We start from the raw sequence: 16270 nt of genomic DNA on the forward strand, positions 1-16270 counted from the left end.
GCAGAAAGTGACTCAGAAGACACCTCACATATACTTCTGGCCTCCACACAGACTATCCCTATGAACATGGACACATTCATATCATACACAGACCAAAAAACAATGTGCAGACTAATACAGAGAATGAAGTAGAAGCAAATGGCTCAGTGGTTAAGAGCACAGGCTGTTCTTCCAGAGGACCAGAGTTCAGTTCTCAACACCCACATCCAGAGGCTGGCAGCTGCCTCTAACTCCAGCCCCAGGGGATACTCCGCCCTCTTCTGGCTTCTGTGGGCACCTGCATGCACGTGCACACATACACACAAAAATAAGACACAACTTCAAAAACTAAATTAGATCTTTCCCTTTATGGGAAAGCAGTTTGGCAGAGGTAGGTTCATAAAAAAAAGAGAGACAGACGGACAGATGAAGACTAAATGAGAAAACAGGAGACCCACAAAGAGAGAACAACTGTGGAAAGACATTGTGAGACCTCAGCTAGACACCGTGGATACACTCCTGTGACTCACTCTTCTGAAGCTGAGAATTTTTAGAAGTTTAGTAAAGTAAAAATTAACACGGAAACTGAGAAGACGAGAAACTTCTTTTCCTAGAGTGTAAATCTCTTATAAAACTGGTTCTCAAAACACGATGCCAATATCCACCCCCTTTTAATATACTCAAACCTATGAGATCTATACGGCACATTCTCAGATCATCACACAAAACCACTAAGCAAACTAGCACACCTAAGTTTGTGTACCATATAACCATATGTGGGGTGTAACCGTATTTTAAAATTAGAGTGTAACACAATCAGAAAGTGGAAAGAAAAGGCTACATGTAAAAAGAGGAAGTGCCAAGGCAAAATGAAGAAAATACAGGGAAAATAAACATGATAAAAATATCATTAGGGAATTTTAAGAAAAATATTATAATCAGATAGCAGAGTAAGTTTCAAAGACAAAGAAGAGGTGGATTCAAGAAAAGGGTTAAGTCAGGAGAAAAACCACCCTGAGTGAAGCTACTGCTTCCCTGAAATCCTTTGGCCACTGATGACCAATCATGGAGGAGTGAGGAGAGGATTCTAGCTGGAGTAAAAGGAGCAGGGCACAGCACAGGGAAGGGTCACACACAGGCAGGAGGGTGTGCAGGCAGAGAATCTGCAGAAGCGGAGCTACAGTTAACCTAGTGACCGTGGTGAGAAGGAAGGCCCGAGATCTCAGCCTCCTCCAGGCCCTCCATCCCACATTGGACGAAAAGCACAAGCCTTTCACCTCTAGGACGAGGGATCTGGGGCTATGGCAGATGACACAGGAAACAGGCTAGCTGCTGGAGGACCCAGGAGTAACAATGCCATGCCTTACTCCTCACTGACCCACTGTGGCCATGTGAAAATGGGGGCTCAAAGTAGCCAGTATCCAAGTCTAGAAAAGTCTGAAACCCAGATTTTGAGTGAAGCCTTCAGATTTCAACAGTACAAAACCAATGCAACTTTTCTAAACACCCCATAGGCTGAACAAGCGTCTCAGTCTCCATGGTCATCATACTGCCCCTTTTCCTGGCCAATTCCAGGCTTTGCTTTCTAAAACCGCAAGGCCATGTGAACTTTCTAGTGAGACTCCCCTGTCTTCAGAACAAGTGCTAACCTTTCAGATTGGCCTTGAATGTCTGCAACCTGTGCCTGTCTCCTACCTGCCCCAACGCAACCTAGGGCGGTGTATTAGTCCCTGTCCTTCTGGCTGCAGCAAAACCCCTGACAGCAGCTTAACCAAGACTGTATTCTGATAACCCAAGGGTTCCGTCCATCCTGGGACAGCAAAAGTTCAAGAGAGCTGCTCACAGGCGTCTAGTCAGGAGCTGGAGATCCATGACTGCTGGTGCTCCGCTTCCTTCTCCTCTAGGAAATGGTACCTTCCTCCTTCAGAACAGGTCTTCCCACCTCAAGGACCCTAACCAAGAGAATCCCTCCCGACTGCCCAGGAGCCTCCCTAACCCCTCACAGCTGCCCAGATGTGTCTCCTAGATTGGAGACGCACAGGCAATACTCCTGAAATGCCACCTCCATCTTCCCACCCCAGTGCCTTTTCTAAAGTCACACTGTCAACCTAGTGACACCCCTCCCAACTCTCCTCAGATGCTGTGTTTTTGTGGTCATTACATCATTCTGTAAATAAATATGCAGTGGGCAGCTAAACTCTGCCGGGTGCCATGCTAGGGACATGGTAACCGAAGTGAATGAAACAGACAAAAAAAGCCTTGTTATGGAATTTATAAAGGAAGAAAACAGCTTGAGGGACAACAGGGTGGGAGAAGAGAGGTTCTACAGAAGGTGCTGAGGGCAGCCGCGGTGGGAGGCCAATACTTGAAGGAGGTGAGGGGCTTCATGACTGGGACGGGAAGGCTCCAGGGGAGGGGAACACTGACAGCAAAGGCTCCTTCCACTACCCCCCAAGATCTGACTCAAGAGCCCCGCACCCTAATCCCACAAATCAGGACTGTCATTCCTCAGCTCCCTGAGCAAACCTTCCTCCAGGCATTCTGTGGGTGTGAACACAGGCAAGAGAGACTGGTGAGGAGCAACTGGGAGGTGGAGGGGGAAGGGGAACCATAATCAGAATACACTGTTTGGAAAAAAAAAATCTATCTTCAGTAAAAGAAAAAAAGATGGTAAAGTTGTTTACAAATGATACAGTTTTGGGTTGACCACATCTCGCCCAGACTTCTTCTTTGTATAGGACTCTGGGGAAAACTGTCCCCTGTTTTCTTAAATAAACCACACTAGCGATAATAATCCAGTGGCTTATGGAGTCTGTGCTCCTTTCAGAAAAGCAGAGGGTCTGAAAAAGACTTGTAATGTTTTTCTGGGGAATCCAAAACTGTTTCTGTTGCCTTGATCTCAAATCTAATTCAAAGGCAATTCTTTCCATTGCTTTCCTTTATCAAGCCTTTCTAAGCATTGCACAAAATAGCTTTTCCTATCTATACTTCTTAACCTGAGGAACATTTATTAAATTACTCTCACAAGTACTGTTAGCATAAACAAGTTTGAGAACAAACAGACCTGATTCTTGCCAGGCAGCGAAAGTAAATGGCACCCAGGTAAAATGCAGCTAGCAGAGGAGTTTTATTACCTGAATGTGTGTTGTGAATCTTCCTGAGTACGGAGATTGGCTAACCTGAGATGTCAAAATTAAGGCCAGGCTGGGTGGTGGCGCACACCTTTAATCCCACCACTCGAGAGGCAGAGGCAGGCGGATCTCTGTGAGTTTGAGGCCAGCCTGGTCTACAGAGAGCATTCCAGGACAGCCTCCAAAGCTACACAGAGAAACCCTGTCTCAAAAAAACCAAAGGGAAGGGGCTGGTGAGATGGCTCAGTAGTTAAGAGCACTGAGTGCTCCTCCAGAGGACCGGGGTTCAATTCCCAGCACCCACATGGCAGCTCACAGCTGTCTGTAGCTCCAATTCAAGAGAATCTGACATCATTATACCAATATACATGAAATAAAGTTAAATAAAGTTTAAAAAAAACCAAAGGGAAAAATTAAGGCCAGGAGAAGATTTAAATAGATATTTCCATTCACCAAGTAAGATTTACAAGTGACCAATAAGTACATAAAAAGGTTTAACCTCTAGTCATTGGGAAAATGCAAATCAAAACCACACTGGCACACAATCTCACACCTGCTAGGATGGTTGTAATCAGAAAGAAACACAAACACTAGGGAGCATGTGGAGAAACTGGAACCCTCACACGTTACCAGTCAGTGTAAAGAACACGGAAACTTCAGAGCATAGTTTCGCAGTTCCTCGGCAAGTAAAAGACATGAGTTACTACGTGAGCCACTGACTCCGTTAAGTGTACACCTAAGAGACGGAAACAGGAGAGGACGCACAAATGTTACCACATCCATACGACAGAACAGCACTCGGCCCTAAAAGGAATATAGCCCTAATACATGGATGAATGTCGAAAATGCCATATTGAATAAAAGAAGTCAGATACAGTGGATGCCATAGGTGTGATTCTACTTCCTTGTATGTTCAGAGCAAGAGACTCCATGGACACAACACAGACTAGTCGCAGCAGTGGCTCAGGAGGGGGTGGCCATTAACAGTAGAAGGTCTTTTTTCAGGGTGAAGCAATGTTCAAGGATTAGTTGTGGCGTTTAGTTAGTTACTGTACTATTCTTACGGTACTGGTTTTAGTTATTCTGATTAGTGTTAGTGGTTGATAAATGCTAATTAGGGGGAGAGGTAGATCCAGATGTGCTAGGTAGTACGGGGGAGGTAGATCCAGATGTGCTAGGTAGTAGGGGGAGAGGTAGGTCTAGATGTGCTAGGTAGTAGGGGGAGAGGTAGATCCAGATGTGCTAGGTAGTAGAGTGAGAGGTAGATCCAGATGTGCTAGGGGGGAATTTCCACTGTACATGCTTTGTAAGAGAATGAGCACCCTTACTCTGACTAACATGTCTCTGAGGGCAGAAATGGCCTCTCATATATTTCCCTTAATATCTGGTATGTTAGAGAAAACTACACAGACTCATTCAAGGTTCACTAATCAATTAATAACCACATTTTACATATCAGAGACCTCAAACAGCACACTAAGTAGAAAACTCATTGCTTACTCCCCAGAATTCCGAATGAGCGCTGACATTTCTGCCATCTATTTGTAAGATTCTTACCGTCACGTAACATCTAGAGGACCCACTTCTACCCTTCCTGACATTTTCTAAACCCAGTTAACATTCTCTGTCGTATGTCTATCACTGAATGCCACTGGCTGGTCTGTATTTTTCTACCTTTTTAACTACATCCCTGTTCTCGAAAAGTGCGATATATATTTAGCCTTATGTGTTCTTCAAAATACCCCTAAAGCCCCCAAGCCAAAAGAACCAAAAAAGGACTCCTATTACAAGTGGGGAAAATGTTATCTATGATTATTTAGTCTCTTGAGCTTAAGTTCATCTTTACAAATGTCACATAATAGCCACAATTTTTGTCTTTGGATAAACAGAGAGCTTCCTCATAAATTAGATTTTTAAAGGGTAACTGGAAATAAAAAGATGTAAAATCAAAGAAAAACGAAATACTAAAGCCTAAAGTCCAGAATGAGCGGAGTACTGTGCAAAGAGACTAATAGAAAGAGCTCACATGGATGAGAGAAGAAACGGGCCTACTGCTTAGGGAAAACACTGCCCAAACAGAGACTAAAGGACGGCACAGGCTGCCTTAGAGAAGCAAGCGCTCCAAACTGAGGCTAGGACTCTAAGGAAGGGGAGGACACCTGAGGTAAGTAGCATGCACCCTGAAGAGCCGCAGAACATGGAGCCCACTCCAAAGGACATTTCCTGGGCAAACCAATTGTGCTCAGTGATACTGAGAAAAACTTTCAGATCATACTTAAAAAACTACTGCTAAATAGTTACACTATATTGATAAGGAGCCAGTAGACCAGAAATTAAAGAACATGACCTCCATTTTAAAAAAGGGGGGAGCACAGAGATACAGCAAATCATCTATAAGTGAACTTGTGACTTAGACGCCGAAACTTTCTAGAAAAGGTAAAAGTGTGTGTGTGTGTGTGTGTGTGTGTGTGTGTGTGTGTGTGTGTGTAAAGAGAGGAGGAGGGACAGAGAAAGCAATAGACTCCTAATGAAAGCAGGCTCTCTATACAGGGTATATGTTCTTCCACTAGAATGGAAAAAGGAGAAAGGCACGATCTACAAGATGCTCTTACCGTATCACTTAAGGATAGTCTGGTGAATAAGATGCAAAGTGTCAAACATCAAAAGCTTGAAAATCCATCCAACTCAACTAAGAGGATGCCCAGCTTGAGCGTCAACAAACTCTCCGTAAAACGCTGCGGGATCCCATCCTTCCCATAACCTATATAAGTTCTGTTAATAAAAACATAAGACTCATCTTCATATTTACAGATGCCAAGGCTCTGAGTAACCCAGCACCCACAGCCTGACAGACTCAGACTCCATTAAAGATTACAGAAGTCTGAAATAGCAGACCAAAGAATAACAACAGGCAGTCAAGGCCAGTATGCAGCTTCTAAAGCTCAAACACACCCTGGGTTAACTGCAGTTTACATGGTAACGCCGGGGTGTGCCATCCCAAGCAGTGTTAACACACAGATAGTGTGCCCATACTGGACTGCTTCAGTTCTCAAATTCATCAACTAAAATGTGCATTTCCCTTGTGAATCGTTTCTTCATCCCGGAGAGTTGTAAGAAAAATCTGCCAATATGCACTGGAAAGGTGGCCCATAAGAGAACTTGCTGCTCTCACAGGGGACCTGAGTTCAGGTCCCAGCACAGTTCGAGGGAAATCTCCTGCCTTTTTCTGGCATCTGCAGGCTCTACATGCATGTAATGTACATACATGCAGGTAAAACACATAAAATAAAAATATTGGTTCATTTTAAAAAGTCTGCATTTATTATTTAGTTAAACCTATTTTAGATCTAGAATTATTAAAGTATACCTCATCCCCAGAAAACATTTAAACAGTCTAATTTATTTGCATTTATATCAGTAACAAATATTCCTAAAGGAAGGCTGAGATATTAAATCCAAGTCTGTTTTAATTGAAGAAGGTAGGAGAAATCAAGCCATCTGCCCCAAGGTAGAGCTATGCAGCAATGACGATGGCCTTCAGATGGACCCCCTTCTTCCCACACCCTGTGAGTGTCCAGTCCCCTGTGTCTTTTCTAAACACATAGCCTATGCTCTAAAGAATCAGAGAGTACCCAAAAACATCCATCAACAAATACTACACTTTGCTGAGGACAAATGAAACACACACACCAATAACCATAACACACCACCAGAAAAAATATTTTGACATAGTGTGATCACCTACAAATAAGAACCATTATCTGTCACCTCAAAAGATCTACTGGGATAGACGAACAGCTTATATTCTTAAATAAAGACTGACTGCTTACTATAAAGCATTAACTCATCCCAATCGCTATTAGAAAAACAGAAGAGGTTTGAGGGGTGGAAATGATTTTAATGGATATGCCATTGTTAACAGTCCTCAAACCCCTCCCCCCTCATAAAACATACCATGTGAAAATTATTAAAAAGGTATTGATGTTTGGGCTTATCCCCTCCCCCGCTCCGCCCCCAGAACCTGAAGAGCAGGTCCCGTCCCCCAGGTCAGCATAAACCTTCTTGTCCCTAAACCACTGGCCCATAAAAAAACCCCTTCAAGACCCCCCCCCCCGGTACAAGGTTGTCTGACAGGCAGGCTAGCAGACTCATGGTGGCTCTCAGGTCCACCCTCCTCCCCTCTTCAACCCTAGTTAAAAGGACGAGTGCTGGACTGGGGAAAGATAACAAGCCCAAGTGACCACGGGCTGGCTTACTAGGTCTGCTGGGCCAGCTGCAGGAGGACCTCCCCTCCCCCAAAGGAAACCTGGAAGTCGCTCCTTGCCCCAGGGCCCAAAATCTCCTGGCTCCTAAGGGACTCCTTCCGAAAGGCTGGGGCAACTTCACTGCCCGGCCCCCTCCTCCCCTGTGTCCTCCATTAAAACCCCAGCAAGCTCTTTGTTTCCAACAGCTGAGGGAGGGCAGGCAGCCTCGGAGAGAGGGGAGAGGTCACTCACTCCCTGGCTCCCCTGGCTGCCAATCTCCAGGTCCTCCCGCAACACACACACACAGCACCAATTCCCTCTCTTTCTACAGCACTTTAATTAACCCGGGGTTACACTAGCTACACAGGGCACTCTCTGAGACCTAATTACCTTTCATACCCAAATCCCACACAAGCTGACTCCCTAGCTCCCTCCCTCTGTCAAACTGGGCTCACTACTGGACTCTCTGCCTCCTAAATCCGTACTCCAGAGCTGTTACCTGAGCCCCAAGCTTTGTCCATACACAACATACAAAACACTTCCTGGGCCCTCCTGGGACTCCCTACTGCCCTGATTGACAGACGTGTGGGCTGTGTAAGCCCCCCACTGCACCCCTGAAACCAAACAACAAACATAACCACTCTTTCCTTTTACCCACATGACCTCTCTAAGACTCCGGGTGCCCTATGGAAGAACCCCCACCCAACACACGGTCAGACCTCAGGCCCTTATCCTCAGTCCCCCTGATCCTCATCATCACGCACACGCACACACACACACTCCCCTTGCAGCCTGGCCGTCCTCCCTCTCTTGAGGCTTCAAAACACTTAGCACGCGCTTCCACGAGCACACCCACGATCGCTGCTCCGCCTGGCGGAGCCTCACCTGCTCACCACGCCGCAGGGCCGCCCTCGCCCGGCCACTCGACACCCACGGACTCACGCACGGCCACTCCCCATCCCCAACGCAGGGCAGGTCCCCAAGCTCGCACCACCAACTCGCGTCCTGCCCTCAACCCGGCTCCCGGGACTCCCCAGCACGCAGGTCCACACCGGGTCCTCCCGCAGCGACCCAGAGTGGCGGAAGGGAGGAGCCCCAGGGGCGGGCGCCCGCCGCTCCTACCTGAGCAGTTGATGCTCTTGCCTCTGCCTCCGGGACAGTCCCCGCCACCGCCCGCGGGCTGGTTGGACGCGCGGCTCCCCGGCAGGCAGAAGGCGAAGAGCAGAAGCACCGACGTGTAGCCGCAGACGGCGAGCGGGGGCGCGGCCGGCAGCCGGAGCGGCGCCTGGGCGCCCATGCTGTCGCGGCCGCACGGCGGGGAGCGCAGGGAGCGGCAGGCCGGGCGCACCGGCCCCGCGCCGCCTCCTAGCAGCCGCGCCGCCGCCCGGGACAGCCCCGCAGCATCCCCGCCAGGCCCCGTCCCTCCGCGCTCCGGACGGCCTCGCTGGGGGACCCCGGCGCGGGCGAGGGGCGCGGGCGCGCGAGGGCAGGGAGCGCGCCGCGTGGGGAGACACGGAGCTGGGGCGCGCGCGGGGGGCGCGGGGCGGGGACGGGCGCAGCCTCTCGCTCGCAGGCTAGCCTTCCCTTTGTGTCCGCGCGGCCGTCGCCGCCGCGTCACAAAGACCCCGGCCCGCCCGGTGAGGGGCGCGTGACGGAGCCGCGGGCGGGGAGGGAGCGGCGACCCCGCCCCGCGCACACCCCCGGCGCCGAGCTCCGCCCCTCCCGGGGAGCCATTGTTCCTGAGGCGGGCGGGGGCGCGGGCCGGGGTCGCCGATCCCTCCGGCTGGCCGGGCGGTGCCGAGGATGCCCGAGAGCGCTCCGGGACCCGAGTCTCGGAAGCCCTTTGTGAGCATTTCCCACGAGCCTTCTAACCCTGCACGAGCCCAGGTGGTCTTTCGCGTGTTTTCCAGGTGGAGGGAAAGGCAAAGGTGACTTATCCAAGGTCAGTCGCAGCCCAAGAAATGGGCTGGATCTGGATTGGTACTGGAGTTCTCACTCCAGCTGTGCACTTCCCCAAGCGGATGGCTTAATCCCCAAGACTCACCGGACCACCGGGCTCCTGGATAACTACAACCCTCGGCTGAATCCTAAAAGTGCCTTACCCTTTCCACGCCTAATAGCAAAGATTTAGAGCGGATTTGCTATATCCAAGGCCTAGAGGAAGCTTTTAGCCTGTATTCTCTCCAGTTCTTTTTCACAGCCCTACAAAGGACTTTTCATTCTGATGTTTCCCAAATGAGGAAGTTGGGACCAAGAGTCTCCCAGCGATCTGGCGCCCAGGCCCACTGCCTGCTCTGCAGACCAGCCTCCCCTTGCTAGGTGATAACTTTACTCGGACACAAGCAATAAGATGACAGGCCGAATTCTTGCAAATTTTCTGGGTTTTTTTTTCCAGTCTATTATGTTGCCCACTTCAGATTTTAGAATCTTGTTGTAAAATTAAGAAATATACAAAAAGCCGCTCTAAGAAAGCTACAATCTAACTATAAGACAAATACTGACGATAAAAGTCAAGAAGAGAAAGCCGACCAAAAGGAAAAATGCAGGCAATGAATATATGAGAAAGGTTTGCAGACTGCTGAGAGATGGCTCCGCACTGAGAGCACTGAAGGCTCTTTCAGAGGTTCCAGGTTGGATTCCCAGGATCTACACAGCAGCTCACAAACCTCTATAACTATAGGTCCAGAGGATCCTAGGCCCTCTTCTGGCCTCAAAGGGCTGTATAGGTACATGGTGGAGACATAGGTGCAAGCAAAACACACATATACATTGCAAATAGGTTTACTTTTTTAAATGATTTAAAGCCCGCCATGGTGGTGCATGCCTTTAATCCCAGCCCTCAGATGGCAGAGGCAGGTGAATCCCTGTGAGTTAGAGGCCAGCCTAGTCAGCGAGAGCTGTTACACCAAGAAGCCCTGTCTCAAAAACCAAAAGATTTAAAGCCACTACAAATAAAGGAAAAGTTCAACCATAAAAAATTTCCCCTTTGGATGAATATTAAGAAGAGTTAAAAGGATTGACAAACTTAATGTTATTCATTTATACATTTTGGAAGTAGGTCAACTATTTGGGGAAAAAACTTCCAATGTGTTTTCCTAACGATACCAATATTGGAATCTATGCTTTAAAGATGGTTTAACAGGACACAGCAATAAAGAAAGGAAGATGCTCATCACATAGTAACAGTAAAACCGAGCCCCCGTGAGCATCAGTGAGGCCTGAGGGATGATTGTCTCTGTGGGTCTCTGTGTACAGCACTTGATGGTATAGAAAAGGGGATAGCAATGATTGTGCATAGGAAAAGCCTGGGGACTGGAGACATGGTTCAGAGGTTGAGTGCTTTGTGCTCTTGCAGGGGACCTGGGTTTGGTTCCCTGCACCCGCATCATGTGACTCCCAACTGTCTGTGACTCCAGTTGCAGAGAATTTTAAGCTCATAAACTCATGCAGGAATGCATTAATGAATAATCTTTAAATAAAAAACAAAAACAAGAAAATAAAACCTGGTTTTTCTAAAATGCGCATGTGTACCAGCCAGCACAGAGGAAGGTCAAGACTGCTGTACTAGATTACATCACCACCAACTCTGGAAAAGAGGATTGTGGGTAATAGGTACTTGTCCTTCATTTTTCCTGAATTTTTTTCACTGAAAGAAACGTGGTTGTCATAGTTTTTAAAACTATTTGCTTTTGAGTTATACTTCTGTCATGCTTTTTAGCTAAATAAATCTGCATCTCTATCGTTCTTCTATGGTTTGCCTCAAGCCTCTGAACTGTTGCCTGGTACTTCCTAGTGTCCTGAATCAAGAGTGATCCCAGCCCTTCCTGCTCAGTCACTGCCCAGGACTCCTTTTGAGTCCAGTCTCGCAGCAGCGTCTTTGCTAAAGCTTGACTTCATAGATGTTTCCTGCACGAGCAGTATCTTCATGCTCCCAAACCCCATATTCTGCCTTAAATTTCCATTTGCCTGCTGATCATAGCCAAAAAGAGAGAGACAGACAGACAGACAGACAGAGATTACAGCCTTAGTTTAAATTGAAAGCAAATAACCCTAGGTCATACTTCACTATCCCATCCAGATGAGGTAAGAAAAAGTCAGCATGAATTTTTTCCAAAGTGTTCACATTGAAAAAGATTCTGAGGACTCAACTCCGGGGAGGAAGGATTTCTCTGACTGAAATCATTCAGTACCAGAAAGGATTTCTCTTTTTATTCTGTGGTCAAAGAAGGAAAAGGATCTTAGAGGTTTCCTAGAAACCCCATCATACATGTGAGTATTTGTGATTCTCAAAGAACAGATAACAAAAGGATGTGGGACCACTATGGAAAAATCCACCCAGAGGACTTAAAGGGAATGTGGATTTCTGAAGAGCACTCCAGACAGTCTGAAGGAAGCTTTAGTGTCTATTTCTCTAAAAATTCCCAAATACCTCAGATGTTCTGCCAAGGTTAGAAACCCCTGACCTAACCTTGGTCAATCAGCCATTACTCCTTAACAAACAACCATATAATTTCAGCATCCTGAGACAAGAAGCTTTTCTCCTAAGTCTTAGAGGGGTTTGGGCTAAGACTGGAGCAGCCATGCTGCCTGGCTCCGCTTCAACTGCAGATCCCGCAGGGCTTGAAGGGAGCAGCGACTCCAGAAGGGCCTCTGGGTGCTGAAGGTTGTGCAAGCAGTTGTCTCCTGCCGCTTGTCCACATCTGACATCCCACCAGCTAAAGCCAACCCCAAACAGAAACCCAAAATCTAGATGACTCAGTGGGTAAAAAGTGCTCGCCGTATGAGCATGAGGTCCTGCATTCACACACACACACACACACACACACACAGAGAGAGAGAGAGAGAGAGAGAGAGAGAGAGAGAGAGAGAGAGAGAGAGAGAGAGAGCAGGGTGGCAGTGTGTCCTTATATAGCCCCACGGCTGGGGGTGGGTGCAGGCAGGAGGATTCCGAGGGCTTGCAGCCTTAAAGGACAAGCTCTAGGTTCAATGAATGACCCTGTCTGAAAAACTAAAGGGAAAGACTAGGAAGATGGCTCAGGATGGAAGAGTTCCTGCAGCACAAGCATGGTGAGGACCTATGTTCAGAACCCCGGCACCGGGTGAAAGCCAGGAGTAGTGGCAGGTGACTCTAACACCAGCAGCAAGGGCAGAAACAGCTGCATTTCTGTAATCCCAGGCCAGGCCGACTTGCCTTCTAGTGGTTCGGCGAGAGACCCTGTCTCTAGGAAATAAGACACAGAGTGCTAGAACTGGACTTACATCCTCTACCCGCCATGGGTACATGCCTCAGGCACACACACACACGCACACGCACAAGCACACGCACATGCACGCACACACACACACCACACGCACACGCGAGCACACACACACGCACACGCGAGCACACACACACACACACACAAGCACAAGCACACGCACACGCACGCACGCACGCACGCGCGCACACACACACACAGACACAAAAAGAAGTACAGAAGTGAGCCCAGACAAATGTGGAGTGGATATTTTTGAACAAATACCTATCGTAGATCCTGTGCTTGAATACCATTTGTTATGGTTTTTGAAAGAATGTTTTCACCCCCAACTAATAGAAAACTCAAACAAAAAGATTGGGAGCAGGGGCTCAGGACTCTGTTGTTGCTGTTTAAGCCAGAGGCAGTGCCTTCTCCATGAGTTGGTTTTTGTCCTCAGTAATGAAGCTTGACTGGGGAGAACAGTCATTTCTTTAGGAAACCTTTGTGAGCCAGCCCTCCTTGCATGCTAGGCACCATGGCAGCCTCTGGGGGCAAGAGATAATCCTGCCCTTGCTGTGTGAGGGCAGGGAGACGGCTGAAAATTAACAGTTACGGCACAATGTGATAAATACTAAATATAAACGTGGTTAGGGTGAGGACCGAGGAAATGGCAAATCCTATTCCGGACTCCCAGCCCTGCCAAAATCCCGGCTTTGCAGGACCTCCTGCTGGCTGGTCTAGCTGTATAATGAAGTCCTGATGAACGTAATGAGACACCTTGGGGCTAACTAATTGGCCCTGGAAGGAGACAGTCACAGTGCATGAGCCAGAAACGGGGAGAGGGATAATTTATGGTGGGGCATGGGAACAGCCTGAGATTGGCATCTAACCCAATTTGGGAGTGTAGACCCCACTTCCTAGAGAAAGGGTGAGGGAATCGTTAAAAAGTGGAATGGGGGAAAATATTCATTTAGCAAATCAGGACTGAAAGTCTCCCAGTCTCAGGGAATCCAGTGACCCTGTCCTGAGGAAGTTTATAGCCAAATATTGATAATATAGTTACCACAATATATAAAAATAAAATGTCAGCATTGCTAACAAATGCTATGAAGAAAGGGAGGGCAGACAAGAAATCACGAGGAGCATCGAGCTTAAGAGGAAAGTTCCAGATAAGCAAAGGGCGCATTAGGATGTAAGCCAGTGTTGAAAAGACCAGAGAGAGCAACTTGGCTGCCTCAACGGTATCTCCTGAGAGTCAACTATGGCTTAGGTGCTGCTCTGGGTGCACAGAAACAGAGTGAGAAAACAGAGCCTCTGCTTTGGTGGCCCCTTACAGTCAAGTGGGGAGACGCAGATTCTAATAAAAACAGAAGGCGAAACGGTTGGGTGAGGGAATGGTGATAACTCCAGTCCACTGAGGACACTACATCCTAGATCACGTCAGGGCCAGTGTTTGTTGTCACCGAGCCTCCTACCAGCTTGTTAGTGTTATTTTCTTTTCACAGACGAGGAATAAAGTCCTAATGAGGTTAAGTACCTGAGACCACCACAACAAGTTAGAGTCATCCGGTTCTTCTAGCCCTAAAGTCCCACCGCACCACCAACTAGAAGGGGGAGAGCCTCTTGTCTGGCACAAGAAGGAGTAAAGATTGGTACTATCAAAATAGCAACCAGACTCCTAGCAATAACTAAGAGATGTGATCAGCTTTGGTGACCATCAGATGAATGCCTAAAGAAAACATATATATGATCAAAACATATATGTGTTATTATCATGATATGATAACAATATAGCCTTAAAAACAAATGAAACACTTGCAGCAAATAGTTGGAACTGGAGGACATAGGGTGAGGGAAATAAGTCAGACACAGAAAAAGTGCGCCTCAGGTCTTCTTCCATATTTGGGTGCTTAACCACGTGAGCCTCTAAGTAGAATGGCGATAATTAGAGATGGAGGAGGGAGCAAAGGTCAGGGGAGGGTGAGAGAGGGGGGTAGGCTACAACTAACACTCTGTATGCCTGGAAATATTAAGCGAAGCTCCAGTGATATGTACAATTAATATCGCTTTTCTAAAATAAGACTACACTGGGCAGCTGGCTGTGTAGCTCTGTGTAGAACACATGCCTAACGTGGTCAAGGCCCTGACATGGAGCCCCAGAATCAATTGACTTTCAAAATTTTAAATGACAGCCACCAACGGGCGTGCACAAGCCCTCCTTGGCACACTGTGAATACGCTGGAAGATTTTGTTCGGATTCTTTGCACGATGCCGAGGATCTTCTGCATGCTCCAGCGGAAGGTGCTATTCTTGTTACCCACGTCCCTCTAATGATCCTCAGTTATCTAAGTGGAGGACGGGAGCCAAGGAGGCTTTTGCAGACATCTAGTCTAGCTCTGGCCAAAGGAGATGAGCCTCCCCACCATAACTCTGCCGGCCTGAAAGCCTTGTCAACCAAACAGCTCCCACGAGTGGGTAGAGGGAGGAGACGTCCCTCGTGCTTTCCACGAGGCCTACTTGTCATTCATTGGTTCAGCGCCTCTCTAAAGACAGAATTGGGGTTTGTTATTTCTAGCTATTTCAACAAACAGAACAATTTCAGATGTGATTCAAACATTTCTCTGGTGGTTTTAGCTTATGAAGGGTTTGCCAAAAAAAAATGGCTTCTCTAGAAAAGAAGAGCATACATAACAGGAAGTAGAAGTTCTAATGTGGTATTAAGACTGTACACTCTGGATCCATGCCATCTGGGTTTGTTCTGCTAGTTCTCTGAGCCTGGGGAGGTTTACTTGGCTGTTCTGAGTCAGTTCCACGGTCTGCTCGGTTCCATACCTATCTATTTCACAGGGTGGCGCTAAGGCAAAGATGAGTCGCTATGTGCAAAGGGCCTGGAACCACGCTTTGTACGTCACATGTACTAAAAATGTAACTGGCTAAACATAGAAGTGGTCCAGGAACTGCGTGACATACGTTGGTCACTCTTAGCGGCAGTTACCTTTAGCTGCTACAACCTAAGAGAGAGCTCTGTGTGCATTATCTTACGCAGTACTACACAAAATCCAAGCAAAGCCTGGTATCTATCTATTCCAAAGATGAGGAAACTGGTTGGGAAGGGGTGACTAATTCGCCCAAGTTTACACAGCGTGAGGACCTGGTCTGTCTTACCCCGTAGCCCACGCTCTGAATCAAACCCCAAAGAGTTAACAGCCAGAGAGCACTTCAGGCTGGCCGCCTGCTAGAGAAGTATGTAAGAGGGCAGTCTGGTGACCAGCAGAGGCAGTCACGCTGTTAGGAAATAAAGTTGAGACAAATAGCCAGGTGGGTCAGGGAGAAAGGCAAGAGCTGAGCAGTGTGGTGCACACTTCTAAAGCCAGTGAGTGAGAGACGAAAGCTGGGGGACAGAGAGAGATCCAAGCCAGTCTGGACTACTTACTAAATTCAAGATAAACTCAAGATACATAGCATGCTAGAGAAAGAGAAAAAGGAAAAGAGAGAGAGAGAGATAGAGCACATGGGGGAGGGAGGGGATAGGAAGGAAAGAAGACAGACAGAGTCTAGGAATAAATGGGAACAGCATCTACTGAGCTCAAAATCCCGAAAGAGTCATCAAGGAGCTAGAAATTAGAATGTGTTTAAGTATGTCAGCTTGCCTCTGTATGTATACATATGTATTGAGCAT

The 16270-nt window shown here is 47.6% G+C and overlaps 1 protein-coding gene across 1 annotated transcript in view; it reads right to left on the bottom strand.

The window, feature by feature from the left end:
- Positions 1-9031, bottom strand: part of Tmeff1 (transmembrane protein with EGF like and two follistatin like domains 1) — an 80558-nt gene extending 71527 nt beyond the window's left edge. Inside the window, exon 1 of the mRNA XM_075967230.1 lies at positions 8477-9031. Within this exon, the coding sequence (XP_075823345.1) occupies positions 8477-8651 (175 nt within the window). The 5' untranslated portion in view covers positions 8652-9031. The remainder of the gene's footprint in view (positions 1-8476) is intronic.
- Positions 9032-16270: the final 7239 nt, after the last annotated feature.

This window comes from Microtus pennsylvanicus, chromosome 3 (genome assembly GCF_037038515.1).
Source record: "Microtus pennsylvanicus isolate mMicPen1 chromosome 3, mMicPen1.hap1, whole genome shotgun sequence".
NCBI classification, from domain to species: Eukaryota; Metazoa; Chordata; class Mammalia; order Rodentia; family Cricetidae; genus Microtus; species Microtus pennsylvanicus.